The 16,392-nt window shown below is 36.3% G+C and overlaps 1 protein-coding gene across 1 annotated transcript in view; it reads left to right on the top strand.

The window, feature by feature from the left end:
- Positions 1–15,562, top strand: part of LOC122807529 (protein B4) — a 205,369-nt gene extending 189,807 nt beyond the window's left edge. The window contains exon 5 of the mRNA XM_044078450.1: positions 14,866–15,562. Coding sequence (XP_043934385.1) covers positions 14,866–14,967 — 102 coding nt within the window. The 3' untranslated portion in view covers positions 14,968–15,562. The remainder of the gene's footprint in view (positions 1–14,865) is intronic.
- The last annotated feature ends 830 nt before the right edge of the window (positions 15,563–16,392 follow it).

The following is a 16,392-nucleotide window of genomic DNA, read 5'->3' as shown; positions in this document are numbered from 1 at the left end:
TAAAATCTCCTAGGAAATTAGTTGGAATATTACAAAATAGCTTAGACAAGAGCTCCATATTGAAATTAAAATTATATGGAGACTAGCTGTCCTGTGCTATTGACTGAGAGGTGTAAAGCCATGAGTACAGCCTAGGCAACCTAAATGTGATTAGTGACTCGCATGTGATGGCTCGAGCAGGAAGGATGGCATGTCCATCTTGGAACAGAGAACCGAGTTTCCTGCTCAGCTTTAGAAACAGGGTTGTCAGCTGGAGAGTCGAGTCTCATCAAGATATTAGAGTTAGGAGATACTGGACTGGCCTCCCAAGCCATTGATGGTAGTCCGTGTGGGGGGAGGGGGGGCTGATGCATGCACAAACAGAGGGGGTATAGGTAGCGATTGCAGTGAAACAGTTCCTCATGTCTCCAGCAGGGGTGGGGTTAAACTGTAACATGTTGTATTGCTATAATACCAGAGAGAAACTGCAAAAGCTCCCTCCATGGCTGCCTGGCTGGTGTTAATGTCTGACTGAAGAGATGCTTGATAGTCAGCTGACATGAGGGAAAATAATATAAAAAATATATGAGGACTGTGGGCAACCTTGCCTCACACCCCCTTGACCAAAATATTTTTGACAGGGAATTTTAATCCATAGAAAAGATGAAGTATTTATATTAATTTATATTATTTTATTTTGCATTTGTTGGTCGGGAAAGTCAGACTTGACACGAGTCCTTTTTCAGAGGAGGTCCAGGGAGAAAATCTCCAATTAATTGGAAAAGTCAAAACTTTCACATAAAAAAGTAAAGGAGCAAATACACTCTATACAAGCAAAACTAAAAGTAAACACCAAGTTCCATTTAGATTACAAGTAGTAGAGTTATGTTTCAGATGGCAAATATTAGACTTTAATCAGTGGTGATAGATGTATATTCAGCTTTAATAACCCAGGAAGCAGAGAAGGAAAATATTTTGAGTGTTTTGGGGGAAAGTTGTTTATCCAGGGGTATTGCATGAGTATAGCCACGATTTGAATAGATGTGCTTTGAGTATCTTTTTAAAGTGTAGTGGGTTGGTAGTTTTAGTTGTCAGAAGGGAGTTTATTCCAGATTTTGTCTATGAAGTTAGAAAAGAGGAAGTCACCAGCAGAATTGTTGGCATTAACAGTAGTCAAAAGGGTTTTATTTTTTGAATGCAAATCACAATCAAGGGAGTAAGGGAGTAAGAGATTTTGGAGGGACAGGGTCTTGTCTGTGCAGTTTAGAATGGCCCATATCTCTCAACTGTACAGATTTTTGCTTCATATTTTTGGTGTGTTCCTCCTAAAATCTGTACCTTTCTGGCAAATAGCTGAAGATTGAAGTCATTAAATAATGACAAATATTTAAGTTTAAGACTCTACATCCTTAAGAAAATTTATGCTAACGCAGTACCTATTATTCTGTCAACTTGCTAAGTTTGTAAGAGCAATATTTAAAATCTGTCCCCCCATCATTTTAGGCTTTGTCCAGATTTTTTGCACTAAGAGGTTGAGAGGATGTGTTGAGTTGGTTGTAGAGCAGAAGTTGAAGTTCTAGCCAGTTAAGTTTCTTGAGTGCTGCACAGTGGTGTGACCTAAATGGCAAATCTGTGTTAAACCAAGCAATTTTGTTATGATTGTAGTTTGGCTAGGTCAGTTTTCTTTAGGTTGCTGAGAATTAGTGAGGTATAGAGCAGAGTTGAGATAAGGTGTGTTTGAGCGATAGTTACTTTTGTATTCTTAGTGAGATATTGTTTGTTTCTGTAAAGAGTACCCATCTTTTTGTGTATTTTTTTTGTGCAGCATGAGTATCGAATCTTAAGTTACTGTCAATGACTACTCGTAGTAGTTTAGTGTTGGTCATGGGTAAGATGATAGGTATTGTTAGAGGACAGAATATTAAAGTTAAGGAGTGACAAAGTGTGCCTTGTAGGTTGAAATATAAGTTGCTTTGTTTGGGTTTAGTATTAGTTGGGAATTAGCCATGCCTTGATTTTGGAATTGCGTTAATAAATTGTGTTTTTTGCACCTTGTTTAACTGTGGTGGAATCTATCATGCTTGGTGACATTCAACAGAAAACTGCTGTTTTTTCTTGGTTGCTGTTTGGCTTGGTTGTTGAATTAGCCATGACTCCATCTTTGAAAAAGCATCTTGTGTTGTTTGTAATTTTAGAGATGAAGCTGTGCATATCAAGGTAGAATCATCAGCGTACTCTGACAGAAGCATGCTGTGTTGCAGTGTGAAGTTTGTTAGTAAATATAGAAAACAGTAGGGGACCCAGAATTGATCCTTGATGTACTCCTCTTGTAACAGGCAGAAGAGAAGAGAGGTCTTGCTGCCATTGCACAGCTTGTCGATTGTTAGTTGGGTATTCTTGGAACCATACAATGGTAACAGGACTTAGATTTAGTTCAACTAGTGCAATGATCAGTTTGTTGTGTGAGACCATGTCAAAAGCTTTTGAGAGGTTGAGAAATATTGAGAAAACAAATTTTCCATTGTTTCTTTGAATGTTAACAGTATTAGAGAAGGAAAGCAGAGCTGTGGTGGTGCTGTGGTAAGGTCAGAAACCATGTTTAGTGTTAGTAGTTTTAGTAAATAGTGCATGATTTGTGTATGTATACCTCTTTGGAGAATTTTTGAGAGGGGAGAAAGTATGGCTATTGGGCAATAATTAGAAAATTCTGTTGATGTACCTATATTGTGTAGAGGGATAATATGGGAAGTTTTCCATATAGTAGGAGCTTAGCATTCAGATATTGCTCTGTTAAGTATGGATACTGCGTAGGCAATTGTGTCTGAAGCAACTGTAAGGTACTCTGTGGGTAACTTCTCGGCTGCTAGAGTGGTAGGTTTAATTTTTTAAGCAGTTTTTTTATCATGTCTGTAGTGATGGTTTGAAGGAAGAAGGCATTATTATTATTATCATCTAAAGTGGGTAGGGTTGAAGAGTGAGTGGCGATACAGTTATTTGATAGAGCTAGAATTGTTTTGGTTAAGTACTAAATTGGGTGACTGTGTTGTCAGTGTTGGTGGTGGGGGTGCTGACATTCCCTGGTAGGTGGATCTTATTGATAGCAGACCAGAACTCTTTGGGGGTTTTGTAGTGCGTAGTTTGGATGTTGTGATAACAGTTTTGTCTAGTTTGATTTGTCTTTTTTCCTTATTTCTAAGCTCATGGTAAGTCTGTTTGGAAGTTTCATCCTTGTTATTTTGGTATTGTGCTCAGGCTTGCTGTTAGTAGTGTCCTAGTTTCTTTAGTTAGCCATGCAGCATGGTTGGATTTGATTCTTATAGTTCTGGGTGGTGCATAGATGTTCATTAATGGTTAAAAAATGCAGAAAAACTTTAAATTAATGCTTATAACCCAGCCATGTTGAAGCCATTATATTGGAGGACTGAACTGAGGAATGTACTAAGCAGGTATTAGCCAACTGTCCTATCTTGTTTTTTTTTTTTTAACCAGATAGCCAATGTTGGAGTAGCACTAGCAAGGCAATATACTCCTATGCACTTTGTCAGAGAAGTGGGTTATGAGATATGAATAAAGCATACGCAGAAGTACTGGCCTTACATCATGATGGCACTAGGATTTACCACCAGTCATCCTTGAGAGGAAAATAATAAAACAAATAAACAATGAATAAACCAGGCACCAAATATAAGTGGTTGTGATGGAAAATATAGAACAATATATAAAGTATTTATTATAATTTGGATCAGTCTTTTTGTACCACATAATCTGAACTCATGAGATGGAAACTGGCAATACTGCTTATTTTAAGATATCATGGGATGGAGTGTAAGGTGCCTGAGAAATCAAATGGGGCAGATCTTCCCTTTCACGAGTAGGAGCAGAGAAGTCACTGGAAAATTGTTGACCTGCCAGTTTAACCTCAGCAACAGAGATCAGATCACTGCTGACAATATGGGTTTTGGTATATCTGAAATCTTTGTGAATCATGCCTGTAGTATCCTCATTAGACCATTGCCTTTAAAGTCGCAAACCTCTCCCCCAATGAACAAATCTGACTTTGACATTCAAAATAGACCCAAATCAAGCTCTGATAAGATCAGTATTTATTTGTAATATTACCAGCCTCCATGCAGTTTTGACTGCTACTTGCATAGCAGAGTAGTAATATTGCCTCTAAAAGTGCTTAAATCTACTAGAACCAAATATATTGGGAAATTCAGAAATAAGCCACCTTGGTAGGCAGAGTAGAAACAAGCCTAACAAAGGGGGGAAAAAATCTATAATCAAAATTTGCTCTAATTAGAATATCAAAAGGGTCAGCAAAGAACAAAAAGCTATCATCAAGAACAGCATAGCTAAACACAAGCTTGAAAGTAGCCTTTAAAGTCAAGGACAGTTATAAATCCTGCTTTAATTATATAAAAAAATGCCCATCAGTGATCTGAACTAATTAAAAATGGCATCGCCATCTTAGATGCAAAGGACACAGCAGATGTTTTTGCAGATACATTTAGAGCAAACTTTAGCCAGGAAACAGTCATTGAAATTCCACAAATTAATGATACCACCTAAAATCTTACTTGTCCTAGGTGTGGTCACAAAAGACAAAAATGACCACTTGAATGGGATCAGACACTATTCCTGAATGCCTGATGAATAGTGCCAAACATGCTGTCCTGGAATCCATCCTAAAAATTGTATAGCTTACATTTAACCACTGGGCATGTTCCGAAAATGTGAAAAAATGTTGCTGTTATACCCCTTTATAAAGTGCTTTTGCACAACAAAACCTGTGAACTACAGACCTATCTAACTAATCTGCAAGCCCATGGAGAGCATGGTATTTGACTTGACTTGACAAACTGTAATTATCAATAATGAGCATCTTGAGTCTCAGCAGTTTGATTTTGTTAAAGGGGGAGGGTATGTCTACTTTGTAAAGCTCTTTGAAGGTCACAGAGGCACTAAATATGGGTAACTCAGTCCAGACAATTTATCTGGATCTTGCAAATATATTTGATACTATTTCACCCATTCCGGTATTGCAATCAAACTGGCATAAATGTAGACCCATACGTGTTAAGATGGTTAAACATTAGAAACCCACATCGTTAAAGTAGCAGGTGCCACTTCAGAAAGCAAGAAAGTAACAGCATATGGGGGGGGGACTAATTTATTAACCAATGTTTATGCCATCTCTGGAATAAACAACCCGTATATGTTAGTGACAATTTTGTATCCTTCAAGACTAACCTTAATGACTGGATGCAACCACAAATTCATCCAGTTCCCGACTTGTGTTGGAAGCAGGATGTACATCACGATTATGATTATCAGCAAGGCGCAAATGGTCTCATGACTGCTTGCCTTGAAAATCTTTTGATCCTGAACTCCACAAAGGCAGCAACTTAAATTCACATCAATCAAGAGTGTTTCTATTGAAACCTAGCAATTAATACACCAAAATGAAGAGGAAAAAATGGCAATAGCACTTTGGATCATACATACTTTTCAGAGAGGTGCTGGAGCATTAACATAACAGAATTTTACAGGGAAGAGCATGCTGATCAAATCTGTGTAATGGATTCATATTGTTCCCAACCCTCTGTGTTAAAATCCTTACCATATGCAGAGTTTGAGGGCATACTAATTATGTAGGAGATGTAGGGTGCTTGAGGAGGGTGCAGTGGATATACCCTAAATATGTACAGAAAGGATGTAGTTAATAACTTGTGAAAGACTTGCAAATATTGTGGAACATAATGTAATGTGCTGTGGTATTTTTTATAATTAGACAAAGGTTAATTATAAAAATAAATTATTACAGGCTGATTCTTGTGTCAGTTTTGTCCCGCAAAATCATTGGCCTGTACTTTAATGGATTTCAATTTGATGTAATTCCTGAAAAATGTAAAGTTTTATAAACATTGAAAGTCTGATGGCTGTGTTAGTATCTGCAAGAGTGAGAAATGTCCCTTTCATTGATAACAAAGGCACATTTGCAAGTGGTTCTTGTCTCACATGCAAATATAGGCTCCATACTGAGCAGTGTGTCATCAGAGTATTAGTACATGGAAGATATGACTATTACATCAGGGATGGTCTACAGTTTAAGCTGTTTCTGCTTTGCTGATATTGCCTCTTGTGTTACAGTGTGTTCTGCTCTTCTCAGAAATTCTGCACAAGGGAGCCAATTTAAAAAATCCGTTTGAAATTTTTAGAATGCATGGGAGACATTAGAAATAAGTTAGTTGAAAGACAAGTAGCCAGTAGTTAATGATAAACACAATGGAAATCTAGAAGGGGTTACATTTTAATCATCAAAGACCTGCAGTGTCTTGAAAAAAAGTAAAATGAAGTTAGGTTTTTTCACAATCGGTTTATCAGTAATCATTTGAAAATGAAAATTAAAAAACTGTCTAACCACTGCAGTAAGGTGCCAATAATTTATTACAAGGGACTAAAATCACACAACAGATGAGTGCTTTTGTCTCAAACTCGAGACTTCTTCAGATAAAATACTTAAACATCCCATATTTTTATACCATTATCTAACTGGTTGTTAATCATTAATCACATGAACTTTTTAATTGTACTATATTAACCCATAGTTTCAGGTGTACCTTTATAGAAAGTTAGTTAACCTTTAAAAAGCCATTATACAAAAGCAGCCTTTTCTTTTAAAATAGGTTTTACTGACACACACTCATTCAATCCAGGAAAATAATCATCATTTAATCTAAGTTCCCATTTTAATTCCTTTCTTAACAGATTTAACTTCCTGTCATCATCCCTGGGATTCTTTTTGACTGTTTCTCAAATACCAAACTGAAAACCTGTAAAATTAGCACAAAGTGTGGAGTGTTTGTACAAAGCACTGGTTTCCTTTTTTATTTTAATGTCATGAAGGTGCTCATAAATTCTATTCTTTAAAGCTCTCTCTGTCTTTCCAATATAGAATGCTGAACACCCTGTACATTTAGCTAAATATACCAGTTGATTTGTGCTACAGTTGCCATTACCAAAGCCAACCTTACTCTCCAACCCATTTTCTAGATTAATATGTTCAGTCTTGATAATACATGGGCACTGTTTACACAGTCCACAAAGAATTATTCCCTTTCTCACCTTTGTTCTACCGACTACATCCCTATCCAAAATTTGTTTAAAATTCCTACCAGTCTTGAAAGAAAGTGTGAGCTTATGCCCTACCACATTGTGCAATTCCCTGTTCACTTTGAAAATACTCCAATTGTTTTTCAATAGTTGACAAATATACCTAGCATATTGGTTATGTTCCATTACTAGTCCTTGTCATACCTTTCTTCCTTAACTTCTTTGTACCCACTCAAAGGCCTACACTACGTAAGGGGCTATATTTAGTGCTCCACTCTTGATATACTTCATCAGTAATCTCAGTAACCACCTGTCTGGGTATGCTCTATTAAGAATCATTTGAAAAAGTTTTCTGGGTGAAGCAAATGCTACTGTTTACATAGGTTCATAAGTAAGTAGTAGGCGGTCTGCAGACCATTTCAAGCCTAACCAAAAACCCTATTCAAAATTTACCTCTGTCCACAAGAAGGGCAAGCTAGACTGGGAGAGAATTTGAGGCTGCCCATCTAGTTATTTAGATTTACCTTGAATTCTCTTGAAATACTTTTTCGAGATTTACCTTGAAGTTGGCAAGGTTGCATCTCTGCTTGACATATAGTGGAAGTTTGTTCCAGAGGTAAGGGAAAAGATGGGATATGAATCTGTTACACCAATGTGTCTTATCTGCTCATGAAGGTTTAATTCCTTTAATAACAGGAAAAAGACCAACACAAAGGTAAACTAAGTCTGCAAAAACCACAGGACAAATCCATCAGATGTATACAGACACTGGAAACGCTCAATGAAGTAGCTTTTAATATTCCACAATATTCACAAAGTTTTCAGGTATGGCTACCCTTCTTCAGTGTGATAACTACATTTAGCACAATGACTTCAATAAATAGTTAATTAACAAGATTGCATAATATATCCAAGAAAATTCTTAGCACACCCATCAAGTATTGCCTAACATCATACTGAATACAGAGTGACATATGCTGCAATTAATTTCTCTGCTTTCTTTCAGACTGATTTCATGTCTTTGCTTTTGACTTTAGTAATACAATCAGTCTTGTTGCCTTTCATTTCAAATTTCTCATTTGCTAGTTTAAAAAATGTTTTTCAAATTTTGTATTTTATTTTGGTTAGAACATTGATGAAGACTGTTTATAAGCACATTAATGAATTGTAAGCAAGTCTGAAAGATCAGATGCTAAGAATTTTATTTAGTTACAGCTTGCTTGTAGAAATGCTGTGTAGACTGAATCCTTGCTCCTCAAACTTTGCTTACCTGATTCTGTTCTTGTTTGTGTACGTATATGCCTATAAGATAAGGCATGCTCATTTATAAGATTTCTCCAATGCATGCACCCATTTATTAATTTTATTTTACATTTGTTGACCGGGAGTGTCCGACTGAGCTCAAGCCCTTTTTCAGCGGAAGCCCAGGGAGAAAAGCTCCAAAATGTACAAACCATTAGCATAACAATAGAGATATTCAAGAAGTTGCAAATTGCATATAGTTGTTGACAGAAATTTGTTTCAGTCTTATTTATATTTTTTTAACAGGGTAAGTCCAGTAGAAGTGTTACTTTTTACGGACAACCTTGGGGCACTGTCTGTGGCAGTGATATGCTCATTGTCATAATGTTTAAGAGTGGAAATTGAGGGAATCAGACTAGGAATACTGGATGAAGCTGCTAACAGCTCATAACCTTAGCCTTTCGAGCTAAACTGCAAGATGGTCATATTAAATAGTGTCTATATGTAAGAGTTTACTTGGCCATCTCAAAGATATAGAAACAGTGAAGTTCCTCCTGTACATGATAGTAAAAAAAAAGAACAAAAAGAGGACTGAGCCATTCAGATAAAGAGAAATGACAGTGAAGAGGGGAAGTAAATAATTAAATTAGATTGAGAGGCAGAAACGGGAGAAAATTTCTTATGAACTCCAGATAAGAGAGTTGTAAAGCTCCCCACAGGCACTGTGATGGTCAGAATCAGGGACAGTGCATAGTCATTTAAGTAAGGTGTATGCAAAGTGCAGAAAAAATAATGACTTTGCAAGATTTACAGAAGTACAAATGGCAAGCAATAACACAAAGCTTGGAAGGCCAGAGACAAAAAGAGCCAACAAGGCAAAGCAGGAAGATAAACGTGAAGAATATTCTAAGGAAGAAAAAGATTGAATAGCGACAGAGATAATGACCTTAGAGTCTACACATTAAATAAGGAAGGCAGTAAAGAAGGTAGATCACTCAGTAAAAAAGAAGTAGCAATTGAAAAAATGTGAATAGACATGAGCCACATTAAGCGTATTATGAGGAAAACTGTAAATAGTCGAGGCCAAACCACAGCTAAAGAAGTCTGATCTGAGCCTGCTTCTTCGCTGAAAAAGGAGAAGTAAAGGAAAATATGGCAAAGCCCTTGTCAGCATTTTACAAGATAAGAACTAATTGGATACGCTACTCCAAAGCAATAACATGGAATGCAGTATAGATTACATATAAATGCACATAATGGACACACTCTACATACTCCAGGAACTGAAAAGTTTAATTGATCTGAAAAATTTAATCTTTTTCAGGTCATAATGAATATAGATTCCTTTCAGGTCTGGTAACAGTAACCTGAAAGGCTGAGGAGCATCTCTAGAAAATGACTGTAGTAAAAGGTATACATCCCCACAATGTGGATTCCACCCATAGTAAATGCACCTTCACGAGCCTAAAGTTCAATTGTGTGGATCTTACAACCATAAACATCTATAGAGATGGAAAGGCACCTGGCAGGTGCAGCAAATAACACTGTAAGTAAGGCTAATAGGGTAAAAGTATTCAGCAAGTTTGACCCTATCCCCGGATTTCGTCAGCATGTACTTTACTTAAGCAGTAGGAGCATCACTGCATTCTCTGGTTACATAGGTGTAACAAGGCGTAAAAGTCCGATTTGGAGGTCAGATTTGTTGAAGTCTTTTAGCATACAATATGAGTAGAAAAAATGTAGATAATCGTAGTTAGGACCTTATATGGCAGAGATAATATTAGCTAGAATGAGAAAGACTGCTGTTAGAAGTAATGAAGAAAAGTGTGAGTTTGATAAGAACATCACTGGTGTATATTTTCTTACAATTTTGTGACCAGACCCAAATAAAAGTGAAATCAAGACATGATGTGGGACATCCAATCAATATGAGAGTTTGAAGTCTCTTGAGCATAACCAGTTATAGTTCCAGGTTTATAAAAGCTTTGTCAATTCCAAGGCCATTAAGGGAGTTAATGAGGAAAGATGTTCCACTTATTGGGACTAAAATTCAGCAAGAAGTAAAAAGTCTGAAGGAGTTGGATGTAGTTATAGCAATGTCATCCTTTGATTTAAACAGTCCTAAATTGCTAGAAATAAACGCAAGCTATTGACAGATAACTGAATACAAGACAGTCATGAGAAAGTAAATGCATTTGCTTGAAAATCCCTGTCTAAGATTGAAAAAAGAAATGTTGCAGCCAAACTTCAATAGAAGCTACAGCTGTTGTCTGTGAATTGATAGCATTTTCATTTATACATTTTTGGAAAATATTTCACAGATCAAAATCCATTCACAATTATATTAAATAATCTCAGATTATAGCCCTTCCCATTAAAACTGAGAGTAGGTCTGTAAAACTTCAGCTGTATCAAGCAGCAGAGTCATAGTACAGTACAGCTAAAGAAGAGCATTGTTATGTGGTATTGAAAGAAAAGGGGAAAGACGTGCTAAAATGGTTGAGGATAGTAGGAACATCATTACTGAATGGTGTTGGGCAGCATAACACTGCAATGCCATCCCATTTATAGATGTCTGAATACACAAAAGAAAGATGGGCTGATATGTGCATTAACATTTTGGACTAATACATCATAAATAATACTTCTTAGTTGCCACTAATGATTACTGAAAGGTTCCAATGTGCAGAACTTCTGTTTCCACACTGCATGTAGTGATACCAGTTCTTGTCAAAACATTTGGCACATGAGAGAATAAGTAATAACAATGGCCCAACCTTTAACAGCCATCAATTTGAAGAATCCTTTGAGTGCCAAAGTATGGTACATAGAAAAGTGGCTGTATGGAGAAAATTGACAAATCCAAAATAACCAAGATTAATGGTACCTACTGAAAAAAAGCAGATGAATAGAGTAGTGAAAGCCCAGAGAGGTTCTGTATTTCCTATAGCTGGAGCTACAACAGCTAGCTTCCTGTTTGAACTACATTTAAGGAAAGATAATGTGTGTAACTAAACTCAGAGAATGATAGTAGTCTGAAAAAGAGGCTTAAGAATGACAGACAAGATGAAAAGATACGATCATGCCAGGAGAAGAGCAAATGAAGATGCTATAAAATAGATTGCTTTGGTGAGCAGCAATACAGGCATCATACTTTCAGTCCAGAGCCCCTCTTCATAAAAAAAAATAGAGAGAGACTAATTACAAATGAAAATGAGGCACATTAACATTTTTAAATCGCTGCCATGACAGTTGGTATAGTGAAAAAGTGATTGTGATTCTAACTTTGATTAAGGCACCAAGACTTTGCTAGCAAGTGCCTATGCTTGACAAATACTAATGGCCAGATGGTAACAGTCTAAAACAAATCCTGAGGTTTTTTGTATGTTCATCTGTTATACAAAATAATGTTTATTTTCACGAGTTGTCTAAGTAGTTATGTACTGGGCACACTAGCCTGAAACTCCAAAAAGTAAGTGTGAGGCTTAACATAAGAGCAAAGTGCAAAAATTATGCCTAAAATGCATTGCCCCACTGCACTCCCCCATACCTTGCTAGTTGTACATAGTAACTGTGACACCTATGTATCTTGCAGAAAAGGGATACTTGAGATAAAGCCATTTTAGAGTAAATATATGTTTTTGTGTAATTATACTTATTTCTATTGCAAGGATCACACTTATGTTCCTAGAGTGTAGAATAGGAGCCTGATGTATTGATAACATTCATTGCTAAAAAACAATGCTTGCAACTAGCATACCAATTTCCTTTATGTGTTTTACAGAATGTGAACTTTGCTATGTATGAAGATAGATTTATGCATAATAGTTCTAAATGACCTTTTTGCACTGCAGATTCTGGCCCTGTTTTAAAGATTGGTAGTGTAGTTTATTTTATTAATGCATTGCATTGCAGAAAGTGTATTGGGTGTAAAGCAAAGTGATATAACATAAATACTATTACACTGAGTGCCTATGGAGAGAATTAGAGCTGCTGTCCGTCCCTGTTAAATAGGATTGATAATAGGGTGTAAAATACTACCCTCAGGTGCCCCACAGCTATTTGGCTTGCCAGGTAGCCATGGAAGATAGATATTTTAGATATTTCAAAAAACAAGCATTGGAAGGGTCTCTCTCATTTTACTCCATGACTGAGATAATCCTTAAAGACGATCTGATAGCCAAGCACCCTTTTGTATTTCAAAACACTGGGAAAAGTCATTATAGCTCTAAGATGTGTTTCCCCTTAAGGAATCATTGAATGTACCTGATTTGTGAAGGGTGCGTATACATGGTACCAATGGATAAGATGAGAATCATCTTAGTGCAACTAATAAAGTACATGGCTTTTACCTAGTAGCACATGAACACTACTGATTTTCAGTTAATATTATTGTTTTTTGTTGTGTTGTGAAGACTGTCACAAAAAGAAATATTGCCAGCCCAGCTATCTGGAATTTTGTAAATAATTGTATGTCCTTTGTGAATATTAATATTTATACAGAAATGTAAAAAAAGGAGATACTGCCAGCCCAGCTATCTGGAATTTTGTAAACTGTTGTGTCATTTGTGAATAGCAACATGATTCATAGGCCTGTGTTACAAATTTTATACATGTGTGCTGAAGAGATATTTTTATACACTATTGTAATTGTTTAGCTGTATGTATTTTATCAGGAGATTAACTTGCAAAACTTAAGAATTGTTGAGATTGAAGTACTTTATTGCTGGGCCATAAACAAGAGATGTTATCTTTCAGTTTCAGTCAACAGGAGACTGGAGGTCTACACTACGGGCCTCTGTGTTGCCTTGAAAGAGAGATAATTACTATGCTTGAGATGTAGAAGTGTTATATTGTTTTATGACTTCCAGGATCTGCAAACATCTGAAGGCTATGCATTTTCACAAGTAAATGCTAAATGCTAGCAGTTTCTAGCAATGGTTGTTTTTGAGCCTGGTAACTGAAGTCAGGTGACAAAAAGTGATTCCATGCTGCAAGTATCCCAGCAGTAATTCTTGATATTATAATTTAAGAACTCTGTGAGAGAGTGACTGTACATTTTGTATATGTTTTTGACCTGACAACGTCATCATCATCTAGAAGATCCATTCACCACACTTGCTTTGGTGTAATAGTAAGTTTCTAGGGTACAGTAATTTCTTTTACATATAGTCAGTAATATAGCTGAGATTAATTTAGATATTTTTCTTTATTTATTTGAGACTGTCCTGCAATGTTGTTTTAAATATTTCCTGTGGTTTTAAACTCTGAAGTCACTGTGAATATATATTTACGGTTGTCTTGTTCTTTAATTATTTGTTATTAAATATATTTAAACCTTTGAATTGTGGCTGGTCTGTCTAGAGATATGTAAGCTCTTAAATACTTGCATATCTATTTGGTGATACTGTGCAGGCCACTCTTAATAACCTTACTTTTGGTGAAATTACCATTTGGATTAATAGTAACATTACACAGTAGGATTGGGCACGCTTTGTTAAGGGCCTTAAAGTAGCTAAGTAGTGGCTGGTGATGGTGGAAACTAACTTATAGTCTGGGCAGAAGGGAGCATAGCAAGTAAACCTGTGCCAGCCTTTCCAGGTGTGTGCGTGTGTGCATAAATCAAACCTCAAAGTGTGCATGTGTGTCAGCTACTTGGGCAGGGACATGAAGCACTGGTTGAACAAAGAGGGTGCTGGAGGTCTTTGTTTGGTCACTCAGCTGAGATCTAAACCCTCTAGCTGTGCCAATGGGGAGTCTTATTGGGGATCTAGAGAAAGAGAGAGAAACCAGCACCAGACTGTCTGTGGTCTTAAGGGAAATTGCACTTTACTGTGTGTGTATTTGTCATCATCCCAGTGTGTACGTCCCCCACTGCTGTCAGTGGTGAGGATTGAGGCTCCTTGATTACTGGGTCAGTGTTGGGGCATCACAAAGACTAAATTTGATGTTGCTGCACTCAAAATGGACAAAAGTCACTTGAACATGCATGCTTTGGCCAGTGCATTTTTGTTACATCCCTCTAAAAAGTTAAGGCAATCTATGGGGTGCCCCCTGATTCATTCACTCATTTCTTCTCATATTAAACATCATCTACTAATTTGTTAATTCATCTTGTGTGTGTGTGTGTATATATATATATATATATATATATATATATATTAAGCTGTAGTGATTTATTTAAATTCTTATACATGACAGGGTAATTTGAAAAAGGTGATTTAGAGAAATAAGTGGAAATGGTCTGAAGATAGAGGAAAGACTTTTAGGAGATACTAGGAAGTATTTTATCAAAGAACGAAAGAAGACTTCACACTGTAACCTTCAAGTAGAAGGGGGTAAGATCTTAAGCAGTATAAGAATTCAGGGATGCAGTTGACAAATAAGGCACTTCTTAAAACTGTTTAATATCTGCAGCTTAATCAAATGAAATGTGTAGACTAGGTATGACATATTGTCCTAAGAAAGAAAGAAACTACAGTCATAGTTTCAGATTTTCTTTACTAAATTTCCTGTTTTTCTCCTTAGAGAGTTACAAGTTTGTCCAAAACATTGTCACAGTTGAAAATATCAGGATGCTGTATTCCAAAGAAGGCAACAATGACTGAAAAAGACAAAAAACAATTCTAATTAATTGATAAAAATTTATCTGAAGTAAAATTTATATTTGGTTTAAATTCCTAATGGTACACATATTTACTGGAGGTGTTTCATACTGTGAATGTACGTCTACACCAAGCAAACCTTGCTAATAGAGTAGTATATCTCTTGAAGCTGATATGTTTATTTCCAGTTATATGGTTAATATTTGATATACTTGTGGAAGATGCATGTATTTTCTTTATAATTTTTTTTTCATTTTTGATATTCAGTAAAGTTCCAGAATCTGAGAATATGCCTTTATTCTGTCATGTAACTAAATTAGAACTTTGTGTTATATGTAAACAATAAATTGTTTTTTTTATTGAAGTGTCAAATGCTGAGAGCCATCCCTGAGACTGTATAGATACGCAGAATTGATTCCCTCTGTATTTGTGTAATGGAGCATTAATAAGGTTGACATTTCATATATCTTTGTATTTGTAATGTTTCATACAGTAGTTGCATTTTATAGTTGGGATGGTAGAGAGCCTACATTTTAAATTGTTCCATGCTTAAAGATGTAAACAAAACATTAAAGTGAATTTTAAATGTTTATGACATCCAAATAAAATTGAGAACCTTGCCATTTTCTGTTACTGTTCTGGGGCAAATAATTTGATTTAGAAACTTTGCACAGATCAACACCTTTGAGTTTCTTATACTTGCCTTGTCTTATGGAAAAGTCCAATAACTATTGTAGCAATAACCCACGCCTGGGTGTGGGTAATGCGGGATTTAACCATGGTTGTTGTGGTTTGGTCCCAAGGGCGAAGCCCGGGGGACCAAACAGAGACAACCGTGGTTAAATCCCGCATTACCCACACCCAGAAGTGGGTTATTGCTATTATACTATGACATTATTTAAGAAAAGAAACAATTACTTTTCTTAAATAATGGCATTGTATAATGCCTCTTTGCTGCCCTTCCGCAGCTGTCTGGAATCCGCAGCAGTTCTGATGTACTGCGCATGCCTACACAGTACATCAGAGCTGTGGCCAAAAGCAACGGAGAAAGCAAGATCTCTGTTGCTTTTTTACTGTTTCACTATGTGAAATGGGTTTAACATAGCGAGACAACTTTAAAATAAGCAACGGAGATGTCCGTTGCTTATTTTAAAGCTGTCTCGCCATGTTAAACCCATTTAACATAGCGAACAGTAAAAAGCAATGGAGATCTTGCTTTCTCCGTTGCTTTTAAACCTGTCTCGCTATGTTAAATGGGTTTAACATAGCGAGACAGCTTTAAAATAAGCAACGGAGATCTCCATTGCTTATTTTAAAGCTGTCTCGCTATGTTAAACCCATTTAACATAGCGAAACAGTAAAAAGCAATGGAGATCTTGCTTTCTCCGTTGCTTTTTTTAAACCTGTCTCGCTATGTTAAATGGGTTTAACATAGCGAGACAGCTTTAAA

This window comes from Protopterus annectens, chromosome 7.part1 (assembly GCF_019279795.1).
Source record: "Protopterus annectens isolate FY-2018-M chromosome 7.part1, PAN1.0, whole genome shotgun sequence".
NCBI lineage: Eukaryota > Metazoa > Chordata > Ceratodontiformes > Protopteridae > Protopterus > Protopterus annectens.
The sequence above is the reverse complement of the archived record's forward strand: the minus strand, read 5'-3'. Positions and strand labels throughout refer to the sequence as shown.